The 14,167-nt window shown below is 34.3% G+C and overlaps 1 protein-coding gene across 1 annotated transcript in view; it reads right to left on the bottom strand.

Moving 5' to 3' along the window:
- MYOF (myoferlin) overlaps nt 1–14,167 on the bottom strand; it is a 72,815-nt gene that overhangs the window by 7,881 nt on the left and 50,767 nt on the right. The window contains exons 33-47 of the mRNA XM_009641922.2: nt 14,005–14,082; nt 12,018–12,199; nt 11,766–11,924; nt 11,504–11,602; nt 11,042–11,203; nt 10,348–10,513; nt 9,682–9,758; nt 5,866–5,877; nt 4,457–4,555; nt 3,680–3,805; nt 2,771–2,926; nt 2,566–2,657; nt 1,084–1,254; nt 398–546; nt 35–174 (exon numbers count right to left, since the gene is read on the bottom strand). Coding sequence (XP_009640217.1) covers nt 35–174; nt 398–546; nt 1,084–1,254; nt 2,566–2,657; nt 2,771–2,926; nt 3,680–3,805; nt 4,457–4,555; nt 5,866–5,877; nt 9,682–9,758; nt 10,348–10,513; nt 11,042–11,203; nt 11,504–11,602; nt 11,766–11,924; nt 12,018–12,199; nt 14,005–14,082 — 1,868 coding nt within the window. The remainder of the gene's footprint in view (nt 1–34; nt 175–397; nt 547–1,083; nt 1,255–2,565; nt 2,658–2,770; nt 2,927–3,679; nt 3,806–4,456; nt 4,556–5,865; nt 5,878–9,681; nt 9,759–10,347; nt 10,514–11,041; nt 11,204–11,503; nt 11,603–11,765; nt 11,925–12,017; nt 12,200–14,004; nt 14,083–14,167) is intronic.

The raw sequence follows: 14,167 nt of genomic DNA, 5'->3' as shown, positions 1-14,167 counted from the left end.
TTCAAGAAACCACAAGTAAACAGGTTCATAGTACCTGGGAGATGTTGGGTTGGAAGGTGCTATATAAAGTCCTTGTCTCCACATGTTCAGGTACCAAACCCTGGGTTCTGAGGATATGAAGGGCTAGCCGCTCTTCACCTGGACCAAGATGCTGATGCAAAATTTTGTTAGCTTCTGAAATAAAAGAAATGGAAAAAGAATGGGGGTTCATGACACAGAATTTGAATTTGAACTTTTTAAAAAATTTAGACCCAGATATTTAAAAATTCAGCAGAAAACTGTGCTCAGCATTAAAAAAATGGAAGATTTTTTCTAATTTTCCATAAATTACTGAAAAGTTTTTATTTGTGTCAGTAAGAATTTAAGACAGAAAAATAAAATAAGTGAACAAGCTCACCAGCTTCCTCCAAAGTATAGTCTCGTCCCCCGTAGTTAATCTTTCTACCATTCTCAGAGAGGACAGGAGGAGCATAGCCTTTAAACCTGGCTACATTTTGCAGTAACTGGGTTGGTTTTAGTTGATCACGCCAGGTATTCACACCTGAACTTTTAGGAAAGCAAGAGAAACACATCTTAAAATTATTTACCATTCAGGGTATTTACACATCATGTAAAATGTATTTATTAAACTAATTCAGAAAGGACAGCCTGTAACTGCCTAGACTGAGGCCACTTGAGTTTGATACAGTGACATAATTTTATACAATGTCAATTACCTTCCAAGACAGAGTGCTTTTTTCTTTACATATCAAAATAATTTACGCTAACAGATGCTTTCATATTTATTTCCATGAGTGAGTAGGTCAGAAAATTCTATTAAGTGTGTGTTCTCTGGACAGAAATAACACACGTTACCATATAAAGAGAATATTAAAATGTTTGACATCATGGTTTTCAGTCAAGGCTCTTCTGAAGACTTTACAGCTTAACTTGGAATTCAGATGATAGAGGTGAGCACAACAAACACCCATGAGAAGCCACAGCCACTTTCTTTTTAACCATATAATTAAGATGAAGGAAGCCAGGAAGAGACTGGGTACTAGATACTAAAGATAAAAAATTTCAATAGACAAAATGACTTACATGCAATACTGCTGTGGGATGCCACAGTGAGATCCATAACGAGAAAGGAATCTGTTCTCAAGATCAATTATGGTTTCACCCACTTTTTCATCACGAGTCAATGTGTCATAGTCATAGACTGAAATTTTCAGATCCTTTTCTTGAGGCAAAAAGCAGCTGAGTTCATACATTCTAAACATAAAAATGTCCAGTTAACGCTATTGGTCTTTTGAGCAATACCTTTTATTTTTAAACTTCAAAACCCCATTTTTTAGTTTATTTTTGAGCAATATCCTTTACAAGATATTAAAGGGATGCTTCCAATGCTGGTAAGTCTAGCAGTAGTTACCACTCATGCTCCAGTTTCTATTTGCACTTACTAATAATTCTGTTTGTGTTCCTATGGATATTACATCCTTCCTTTCTGCACAATGTATTACTTAGATGTTTTCTGTGCAGCAGCTTGAATTGGTTCTGAGAAAGAAACTAGTGTGGCTCTGCCAGCCACTCTGTAAAAAGGATGGTGGTTCGATCCACACTTTCTGTATGATTAGAAATGTTTAATTTTTTTTACCACAATGCCAACACAGTTGGAGCCTTAAAAAACACAGTCCAAATGTTTAGCTTCTATTACTCTGTCATCGAGCTGTCCTACAAAAAACAGACTGTAGAGTTTTCTCAAATTAATTCTTTGCATTTACTTTCAAGATATGCAGCCTCATGGTTTATAATGCTGCTGAATCCATTACCCTTGAGGTAAAGTATTCCATGGTTAATTATTCTCTGCATCTTTTTGTTTGTTTTATTTCTAGTCTAACTTTTAAACTTTGACTTCCAGAATCATTCTGGAAAAACTTGGAATTTTGAAGGTACTTTGTACGTGTAAACAAGTCTCCTTGCTGTCTATTTCTTTGCATAATCCTAACAACTGAAATCCTGTAGCACGTCACTGCAAAGTATGCTTTCCAAACTCTTTATAATCCTTTCAGTTCTCCTCTCCTAACTTTCTAAACTATCAAAATCCTCCTCTAACTGTGGACACCATACCAGACCCAGAATTTCATTAGTAATTATAAAGATGATGTAACCTTTCCATTCTTAATTAGTATTTTTCTAGTCATATATTTCAAAGATATCATTAGGCTTTGAAGGAAGGGCAAGTATACTGGGAATTCATATTAAGCTGATACTCATCGTGACATCCAAGTAATTTTCAGAGTTAAAATTTTTTCCATATTCTATAAGCATATATTGTTATTCTTGTACACAGGGCAGTTTTAAGCTACATACATTGTCTGACTTTGTGGAATTTACCCATGTGATACATAAAATCTATAGACTAGACAAACACCTGTGTTGTCCAGTGATTTCAAAGGGAAATGCCTTATGCAACTTTACTCACAATTAACTGACAGTATATAACTACGAGTAGAGCACCGGATATTTCAAATAAGGAAAACATTCTAAAATACAATAAATAGAAAATACAAAAAAGTTTGTTACCTGCCAAAAATTGGGTTGAGAGTATTAGGCACATAATTATCTCTGTCTTCAATTACTTTTTTACTTAGGGATATTTTTATATAAGGATCACACTATTTAAAATACAAAAAAAATATTGTTAAGAAATAGTTATCAAGGCTAACTTTATTTAAAATATACCACAGCAGAGTTAGCTCACAGACATTCAAAAAGCAAAAAGTCTCACCAGCCCATTGTTATCCTGGGGTTGCAGCTGCAAGGCTCGAACAATATAAATTCGCACAATACACTCCTGAGGTCCACTGTCTGGTAGCTCACGGAACTGGCGAGGAGGAGCTGGAATAGTGGGATCGTCAGGTAATGCGTAGATTTTAAAGGATCCCTAAAAAATAATATAAAGACTCCGTCAAGATAAATGTAGAAAAGCCACTGTGCTAGGTTTGTTTTTTCTTATTTTTCCTACACAGACACACTCTGTTTTATATAGGAATAGCAAAATTATAGCCTGATCCACAGTCACGTAAGAAGTCTTGTTTTACTTTAGTGGGACTTACTACAAAGCAAGGTTATATCCTTAGCCAATTTAAATCAATATAGCTCTTTTGATTTCAACACAGTTACTCAATTTGTTCCAGCTGAGTATATGTAATACATACTTCATATTTGTTTCCCTCTCCAAAAGCATCATTTAATGTTTGGGTTTTTGGCAGTTTTTTGCTTGGGATGTTTGTTTTGTTTTGATCTTTAAAACTCATAAACAGTGTCACAGAAATAGTACAAAATACCTTTCCTAAAAATGTACTTTGCTCAGAACATCTGCAAGTGAAACTTTAGCCCTGTTCAAGAGGTTATCTGGGAAGGTTCTGTTCCTCAGGTACCAGGGAAGTTCACATTAGCAGGAATGGCATTTCTTTTAAATTAACATGTATCGCATTTAGTGTGAGCAATGTGTAGCTGTACCATCCTTGAAAAAGAAGGGCCTGGACCTAAGTAGTTACGAGCATCTGTTGCCCCTATGAACTCATGCATCCATATTTAAGCTGAAATGCTTGCATGTAGATTTACTTAAATGATAACCACTTACATACAAAAGACTGCGTCTAGCATCTGGTTGTTGCTATTATTTGAAATTTACCTTGAATTCCCCCACCACTGATGGATCATCGCTGTCCTCAGATTTGCCTCTGTATAGTTTAAATGTATCACAGAAATCTGTTAAGCTGTTAAATTCAGGCACTTTTTCCAATTCACAGTTGTACACCTTAAAAAAAGAAAATAAAAAGGAAAATGATAAGAGTGAAGTTTAGGAATTATCATACAAAGTATCAGCTCCATCATTGTGGCACTGCAAAGTGTATTGTATGTTTGATGGAGTATCTTAAGGAACCAAAACATTTGGAACTATTTTTATTTTTACATCAAAGTGGAAACAAATGCAATGTTTGGAGAACATGCTATCAAGCTTCATTTAGGCCTGGTTAAAAAGAGAGTAAATAGCATTTCACAAGCTTATCTTTACTTTCTTCGTTAAGTGTATGAGATGAGAAATGAAAGTGGTTTGGCTTCAACTTTTAACCAACAGACAGTAAAAGCACCGATCCTCTGTGTTCACACTTTCTCAATGTATATGCTTATTTAGGATCTGCTTGGCACCCAAAGAAGTCAAGAGTAAAATTCCATTTAGCTGAAGGTTAGATTAAACTCTTAATACGTCTCTTAGTAAGTGCAGTTAAGTAGAAAAGAAGCAAAGCTATCTTCTTAAAACCTTCATCACATTAAGTAGTAATGGATCTTTACACTAAATCATGTACAGTTGAATTTTGAAGAATATTTAAAAAAACCAAAGGGCATAGTCCTGACCAGGTTTTGGGCCTACAAACATTGAAATATGTTAATTTATCCTAAGCAATACCTTTAAAGTGTCATATCCTTTTTTAATATACTGTCCACATTTTTCATGTTCTCCTACTGAAGCATAAAATTTGCTCCACCAGTCAACAATTTCTTCCTCCTTAAAGAAAAGCAAATAAAAGTCTCTTATTTGGGAGATAAAGCCTCTTTTATATCATGCTGTACAGTAGAAACAATGAACAATTAAACATACTAAAAGACAGTATATTCTAAAACTTATTACCAGTTAAGTAATATTAAAGGTTAATCTGAAAAAGACTTAGAATGTAAATATTAAGGCTAAAAAGATGGCATTTCTCTCACCTAGCTTTTGGTATCATCTATAATCCAGCTGCACTGATAGTCAACAGCCAGCCATCTCCAAGCAAGCAATTAATTACTGGTATCTCAATACCTATCTCAAAGGAGTGATTTCTGGAGGTGCATATATTTCTCTCCTGCATCTTCTGGCATTGCAGCACAGCCTAGCCACCTAAGTTCCAGATTACTTAGGTCAAAGGCAGTGAATGTACACTTAGCCGGTGCAGTCACTGTTTCAGCTGTTAAGAAAACACACCATCATACCTGGTATTCATTGCAGGAATTGCAGGACTGTAAGAACTACAGTCAACATGTTGAAAATTTTTCCTGACGGACAAACGTGCTACTTTGCTTTCAGGATTCCCATTTATTTCAAAACCACTGCCATATGATAACAGTGGGACAGACCTGTAACTGCTCTAACCATACCTCATTCCGTTAAAACCAGCGGAGATGACTCTCTGTATCACAACAGAACCTTGCACTTGGAGATCTACCTTAATGTTACCAAATGCAATTGAAAAGAACCAGTAAGTCTTGCCCTCTTAAAAATAACACTTCAGTAAGCCTCATGAAACCCTAGATACTAGCAATCTATACAATCCACTAAGACAGTATTTTTGTGGTGATTTTTATATTTTTATTTATTTAAGTCTGATAATCACTTTGTTCAAGAGAGTGCTATTTTTCTGTATTTATCCATAGGGTTTGCATAAGATAATTATTGCCCCTGAAAACATACTTAAACTGGTAATGAATAGTATTCATTCACTGTGAATGAACAGAATTAATAGTATCAATTCACTGTGTAAATTTGAAAAAATCTTTAAGATTGTTTGGATGTAAAGGGAGTCTTAAAGTATTATACAAACCATTAAATGTGAGGGTTTTATAATATCTAGGGGTTATTATTACAGTCTTGTACATTTTTCCTAAATTTACCATTTTACTATTAATTGTAGGTTTTATGTCAAACATTTTCAGAGATTACTGTTCTCATTCACATGCTTAAAATGCTCATTTAGGAGGCAGTATTGATATACTGATTTTCAGTTGGAGATCTCAGTTACAAGAAAGCATGGTGTAATTTTTAGAAGCAGTGTACATTACCTTTTCCGTAAGCTGCTCATGAGGATAAATTCATAAAAAAAGAGCAAAATAAAAACAATGGTAAGGATATGATTTGTAGAATTTTATACAGTTAAATAGGCTTTAAAAGTTTAGGGTTTGTATATATACGTATGTAAAGTAAGTTACTAACATTAGTAATTTATAAATACCATAAATATTCAGATACCATGTGTTTGGGTTGAGGTTTTTTTGCTGCTGCCAGTATGTCCTAGATACTAAACTATATAGATAAAATATATATAAAGCATATATAAAAATTTAAAAAGCAAGTTTTCAGGAGTGTAAGACATTATCACCCTGTTTTTTCTTCTTCACATAGCAAAGCAAAACTGAGAGAAACTTAGTTTTCTTATTGTATCATTGCAGTGTTACACTCTGGATTCTGTTTGTTGATTTCCGCAGTAGCATCATTCCCTGATGCTACTGTGGAAATCAACAGTAGCATCATCCCAGAGCACTGGATCTGATTTATTTCAGATGAAAAAAGTTTTTAAGAGCACTTACAAAACTGAATCTATTCCAGAGACTCTTTTTCAAACAAATGTCACATACATAAAATTCAAGTTATTTTTTGCCCTTGTTGAGTATTTACTTTTTTATAAGACAATTTGCTAATGCTCAACAGCCTATTCCCTTTTCCTTCTACCATCATTTTTCAATTGGGTACAGGCTGTGGGTTTTCAGGAATCTGAAAAAAAAACTGTGAAGAATTATAAAGTACAGTAACAACCAGTATATGTGTCTACAGATTCATCTGTCTAAGTGTAGTAACAATCTGCACAATCCAAAATGCTTCACCTGTTAAATCACAGATATCGTAATTATGACCCAATAGTCCATTAAGAGCAAGCATCATGCATCCCATTTGGAAGCCATGATTAGCAAGTGTGATTTGTGCTAGTGTTTACATATCATACCTTGTGTTTTAATTTAGAGGCATAATCAATAAATTCTTGCGCAAAGCAGAAGAAATATGCAAAACATTTTATGAGTACAAGCCAAATGCATCAATAGGTCAGGACATCACCCTGGTATATCATACTCACTTACTCCCATTTCTATTCTGTAAGGAATTGTCTTGCTAGCATGTTCAGGTCTACTGTATTTTAGTAGTCTTCTCTAATTTCAAATCAGAAATACAGTGTAATTTTTTTCAGATTTGCATGGGACTGTCAAATTTTCTACAGACAATTAAAGTGATTTATTCTCAGAAACCATATCATCATCAATGATCTGCAAAACTTACAGGCAGAATTTGTGAGGTAATTTTGAATACTTTGCCATATTTAAATTTGACTTTGTTTAGACATTGGTTTGTAACATTGACAACATGAAGGGTAGCTTCCATAATTATGCAATAATAATTTAAACTCCCAATTTAGAGCCTTTTCACAAAATAAGTTGTGTAGAACTCTGAATCTTTCATCAAAGCATAACGTTGGAAGAGTTTAAATTAGGGTTTGTGGGTTTGTTTTTTTTTTCCCCTTGATATACCTTCAAATGTCTGTTCAAATAATGCAGTTGGTAGCTTTGGAAAGAAGTAGTTAAGAAAAATTAAATCAAAACCTTAAGACCTTCTTTAAAAATTCCCAAAGCAAAAAAATGAGTCTTCAATATTTGGATGTTATTGTTACTAAAACTGGTAAGCAGCATGTGCTCACAGAATGCCAAAACGCAGAATATGACAAAATGCCGTATGATAAATTTGAGATTTTGGAGTGAAATATTCAAATGGTAAAGACCATGTAACTGGTAACTGTCCTTTTTTGTTTTAATGAACCCAGTGACTTCACTGTAGATTGTTACACATGACATCTTCAAGACACTAATACTGAACTATTAGCTTTCTTGAAATTATGGAAGAAAAATTAAGAGATGCAGTGGATCTCTAGAAAAGTTAGAGTTAGAATTTTATTTACTGCAGATTTATTTTATTCTCCAGAAAGTAGACTTTTAAACAAAGTTTAAATATTAATAATGTGGTTAAATAATTCCTGTTGACTTTGGTGCTTTTAGTACATAAATTCCAAATAAACTGACACACACAAAAAGTTCATGCATATTGTACACACATAGTAAGACTTTCAGAAGAAGCGTTCATTAATATTTTTAACTAATCATACTAGACTTATGAGCATCATCTCCAAAATCTCTCTATGGAATAATTGCCAAGAGAAGTACAGCCTCATGACCACACCACGTAACATTCTTCCCCCATCTGACCCCATTCTGGTCATCTCCATGCATTAGCTCTGTACATACATACATACATGCACTGTTGTTGGAGAAGCCATTTTGCGGAGTGCTGTTGACATACTGCTTAAACACTGGAAATTGGAATGTAATTGATGAAATTTTGGCATTTTGTGTCCTCAGGGTGTTGTCTGCATATCACTTGCACGTTCCACAGTTGTACTTATTTCAATTTGAATAGTTTTGAATATTCTTTCCTCTCTCATATGGATGCCACCATTGAATCTAGTGTTACAATCTACTTGGCTTGGGTGATGTCAAACTCCAAAAGAAATTGTGTTTCACCTTATGTAGCATTTTAAATTTTCCCTCTTATAGTTGAAATCAACTGCACAAATTAATCATTTTTGCCAGTGAGTTCAAAGTGCTAAGCTTTCTTTATTCTTTTAATCCCTTTTCTGAAAATTGTTAAAGGAAATAAAAATTCTCTGTACCAGCTATAAAGCATTTATATTAGAACAGAAGGCCTAATTCAGATAAAAGTTAGAGACTGTTCTAAATTAAATATTAAGAACAATTTACATGTATGATGAAAGTAACAACAAGAACATGGTCTATGAGATACTTAAATGAGAATCTGAATATCATGACATTAAGATACAGAAGAAGAAATGAAGAACAATGCAATCAATAATATACTCAAATAACAGTGAGAGCCTGAAAGTTTAAATTTAGTAGTATTTACTTTGGGACATCTGTAACAAAATAAAACAATTTGCATTTTTGAAAAATCAAGTTGTGGATTAACAGCCTACAAAATTACTGTATTAAAGGGCATAACTTCTGTGCTTCCTTTAAAATAACAGAAATTTATGAAAACACCTTCTAGATAGGGGAACATTTTATAGTGCTAAAATAATTGAATTTTTTTCCTTGAAAATGTACTGTCTGGTATTTGTCTTCATTCATGTTTCAAATCAAGAGTAAAACTCTACAAGCTGAATTATATTTTACCTGGAAAGTAAAATTGTATTGTGGTCCTGAAAGAATCAGAGCAGTAGAGAGATTTGCAAAGCACAAGAGAAAAGGAAAGAAGTGTTAGTGCAGAAGAAAATGTTTCAGTGGTATCAGTTATGGGTGACTTCATGGTAAGAAAAGCAAAGCAATGACTGTGATAAAATGAATGATTGAAGGGCTGTGTTATCATGGCTTTGATTCTGTACCCACCAAAGCATACACCTACTTCTAGCTCCTTTATTTAGAACCGCTCAGTCTGTGCAAGATCAGGCTGCTCTAACCATCACCAGTGGACAACTGGGTGATTCTATCTTATGCTTTCAGTAGCTATTGAACAAGTGAGCTCACTCTTAAGCTACTGGGCAAAATTTACCATGCACAAAAAGCTACAGTTTGATGCTTACTATATGAAAACAGAGGTTAAAATGATTAACATATTTCCTTTGCTTTCCTGTCACAAAGCAACTTTGTTCCATCTGGCTTTTCAGAAGGTTGTGTATGTTTCTGACAATTTTGCTGTCTAGATACTTTCTCAGAAATCACAGGCCTGAAGAAGAAAGTCAAGCATCAAATTTCAAAGATTACCTGAGCTGCTAGCAGCGGCTGTGTGTCTTCCATTTCAATTACTGTCTCCTGGCGAGGTGCAGCAGAGAGTAGACTAACTGTAAGCCAAAGATTGTAAGGCAATATGTTGTAGGAAAAATATCTTACTAAAAATTTTCATCATAGTTGAAATCCAAACAGTTACAGAATATGTAAAAGAATTCATTGGCTGTACATTTAATCCTCTAAAGAAAGCAATTAGCTGCCATGTTTTACTAAAAATACACAATATATTTTTGTGCAGGATATGCAAACATTTCTCAGATATGTAGAATTAAAAGGGAATAAAACCTGGAAAAAATATGGAGGAAGCATTGTATTTAGAGCATTCTTGCTGGAATACTGGATCCAGGGGTAATCTGCAGGTAGTTAAATTCCAAGTTGATACTAAAGAGGAACTTCAGGGAACCAGTATACTAAGCCCCAGAGTGGACTTGCCTTTGCATGCTGTCCTCTTATGCTCCACAGAATACTGCACTAATTAATACTCTGAGTTAGATTTTTTTTTTTCTTTCAGATCACATTATCTCCAAATAAGTACACCACATGAGATGGTCATCATCAGCACAGTATGCAGACTGAACACTGAAGATTGGTTACTCTAGCATCTCATAAGAAAACAGAACTTTTAATTTTCTAGCTGTCTACCTTTCAGTTGTGGTGCAATGTCTTCTGTAGTAGCGTAGGGGTCACAGCGAAAGCTTTCCAGTAAATCAATAGTACACTGTCCCACAACAGGCTTCCGTCCAAATGGTCTGTGGTCTATTACTTTAATAACAAGAGATGGACTGTATAACTCCTCTTTTGGCAAAAGCTAAAAATGAAAGGTTAGAGTTTGGTTATAATGCAAACAGAAGGAAATGAAGAATAAAGATTTCCCCCCTAAATTAGAGCTGCTATTTAATTTATTTAATATTGTATTACTATATTCTATGGTTGTATAGTGAATGAAAATTTCTATCCTTACATTATGATTCAATAAAAGTCAGAAAGAATAATTTTAATTGCCTCAAATCTTGAATTTTCTTGATTCTTGCACAGCTCCCATCCTAGCAGTAGGAAAGTTGCCACAGGTAAACTGATTTCTTTTCAAAGAAATATATATACTCTGCACTGGATTGTGCATATAACATTGTAGAATTCATCAATGACTGTACAGACATGTTTACATGATATTTATTAGAATTTTCAGGCTCGGTAAATTGCTTATGTTAGGTCAAAAAAGGATGTGCAAGTTTTTCTGTTTGTTCTTGCATAACAAATCCTTGACCTTTAGAAGTATGGGATAACTGATTTTCTGATTTTGCTATAGATAGCTGCTATATAGTTTTTTGCAACGTACAACTTTCATGAAGAGAACAGAAGATGGAAAATTTGGTGTCTTTTTGAGGTTTTTGATCACCACAGATTCCACCATTTCACCCCCACATTCCACAATGAGACTTGGAGACATAACAGGTGCCAGTTGGTAGTTTTTCATGTTCCGCAAACCCCAAGCCAGAATCTGTAAAATAAAAATCAATATAAGCAAAAGTGGGAGAGATATCAATATGCTTACTAGGATATTCAAAAAGTAGGAAAGAAGAAATGAAGTCTTTTCAATAAAAAAAAAAGTGACTGGCAAAATATTTGAAGGTTGCTGTCCTAGGAAAGTTGATGGAAAAAATGAAACTTAAAAACACTTAAAGAAAAAAATTCCCCATATTTCTCACTGTATTTTTTTTCTTTAAGTAAATACACAAACTACTATATAGAGGATGAGATAACTGTACTTGTATCCAGTTAGTTTAAGAATAAACCATACCTCAACAGCAGTGAGTTGAACTACTGGTCTGATTCCTTGAGGTACCATGTAAAGCTTTGGTGCTCTCTGTGATGGAAGAATTGGAAGGTTGGCGCCACCCTATTAAGACACAAACATAAGTATTAGATTCTCTCATCTTCCTTAAATGAAATACCTTACAAGTATTAAGACAATTCTTCGCATTATGACTTGCTGTTAAAGAATATATAATATATCATATTATATATACACACAAAAAAATATATACATAAGAAATATATACCTTGTCCCTCAAAATAAGTTCTGCAGCAAAAAGAATGTCTCCACTAGCTTTGCCATTATTTATTACAGGATACCAGAGCAGTTTTGGTGTGATGTCCTCTTCTGGGATTAACTTGACCACAGGGGAACAAACACTTCTTCCAAGGAATTCATCTTTACCCTGAAACCGAAAATAGCCATCGTAGCCACTAATGTTATTCTGAATTAATATAAATAAATAAAAAAGCAATCAGGGAAAAAAGCATTCACCTACCACTTGGTCACTGTCAAAAAGTTCAAGAACAACATTAGGTGGGTTTTGGGCTACTGTTTGTGGGTCCCCATAGATCTCAATTTCATTAAATATGAGAGTTTGGTCCCATGTAGGATTTAGAGTTGAATGAATGATCTCAGTTGTTTTGCTTTGATGGAGGAAAGAAACATGAGCATACGGATCTGAAATATCATGCAAAGATTAAAAGCACAGAGTTACAGACAAACAAAATGTCATCAAGCCACAAGGCACACAAGCACAGTTTTTATCAAATAAAGTATGTTATTTTTCTTCTGTCATTACCAGTTCTATAAGCCATTCTATATAAAGCAAGTCCACACATACACATAATTTACATTTAATAGGGCAAATTCCAGTTCATTAATAAATAGTTTCTTTTATACAAGTCTTGATTAGCAGAGTAATAAATGAAAATGATAAAAGATCTTGCAAATCAGAAAGAAAACCTGAAAACTAAAATGAAACACTGGCTATACTAATCTCTTAAATGTAGTCCATAGAAGCTTTTTTTTTGTTGTCTCCACTGATATACAACTGTACAGCCTCATAAATAATACAAAGAAATAATTCTAGTTCTGACTAGTTTCCAAACAACAAATTCTCCCAGGCTATATTGCTCAGATCAAGCATTGGTTTCAAACGTGCTTATTAATAGCAACCTCTTCTTGTGAAACAGCTGAATGATTAAAGTGGTCTAGGCTCAGTGTTTGGCAGGTCTTTAAATCATCTGGAGTTCTGTAGAAGGTATCTGATGATGGTCATTAACATTTCCTGTACAAATTGCAATTACTAAGGACTAGAGGCTATTTTAAAGGTTATCTTTAGGTCAGTTTCAACAGCTCCTCGCTAGGTACCTGATCAGAGTTTTACAAAATTTGGCTAACTCTTCAAAACTAGTTTTAGAATGAAATAAAATGTAGATGTGCTAATTTATGTGTGACTGCATCTGAGGTACCTATCTTGAATTCTACATATGTGAATTAGAGGCATTTATTATTGTTTTTGTATTGAAGTGCTGAATATTTAAGTAAGACTAAATACACACAGGCAGCTATACAAAACCCCCCTAATTTCAGAAAACAGCATTAAAATATCTATAGCATTATATCTTCTGTAACAAATTAACAAATGCATTACACTTACTTAATTATTAATTAAAACAGGGAAGAAAAGAAGGATGCAAATGGAGGCTGATGGGGAAAGAAAATTCTAAGGTGCCCATTTCATCTTTATCTGTGCCTGAACTTATTTAAAGGAAGTGTAAAGTCAGATTCTTACAGAATCTAATTTCAATTTGCTCTTTGACTTCTCAGTAGAATTTTAATTCTAATTAGCAAAAATTAAATACTTGGTAACCTGAGTATTGAATTAGCCTGACTACAAAGACACCAGACGGATACAACACTGTTGGAATACCTAAGAGCTGGAAATAAAAGGGTAACAGGTACACTTGTACGAACAAAAGCTTTGCTTATTAGCAAGGCACACTGTAGTTTTCTACCAGTTCGTCTCAGTAATGAATTGATATAAAATAGTGAACACTGAGAGGCAGTTGGTGACGTAACAGCCACCCAGCTCTTCATCCTTGCTTTTGTGCAAGCTTCCTGCAGGACAGCTGAGGAACTACATGTAGGCTTTGGTTAGAAGGAGGAGCTAAGACATACTGAAAGGATTGGTCATGGGAAATTCAGACCTTACTTGAATTCCCACTCCCTCACTGAGAATTCGTTGGCAGCAGCAGGTGCTGCACATTCAGAGCACTTATTTTTTGGCAGCTTCTGGGGAAGTACTAACCAAATCTAGATCATATGTAATGAAGCTGAGACTTTCTTTACGGAGTAGTTTCAGTAGCTGGGACCTATGCACAGACCTTAAGGATTTAAGATAATCTATAGCTAAGCTAAATCAAGTTACTAGTTCATTGCAGAAATGTTTCTTCTGCACCACTAGCAGGATTTTTCCATACCTGAAAAACTGTCTTTGTCTAAAGCCATGAGGTTTCTTGCTTGGTAGACGTAACAGCGAAGGTGGTAAGTATATACTCCTGTATCAAATTAATAAAAAGAGTTCAGCTGGATTATACAGACTTCTTTTCTGTAATGAAGATATTTTGAGTTTATAAAAATGCC

This window comes from Egretta garzetta, unplaced genomic scaffold, assembly GCF_000687185.1.
Source record: "Egretta garzetta isolate BGI_Z169 unplaced genomic scaffold, ASM68718v1 scaffold56, whole genome shotgun sequence".
NCBI lineage: Eukaryota > Metazoa > Chordata > Aves > Pelecaniformes > Ardeidae > Egretta > Egretta garzetta.
The sequence above is the reverse complement of the archived record's forward strand: the minus strand, read 5'-3'. Positions and strand labels throughout refer to the sequence as shown.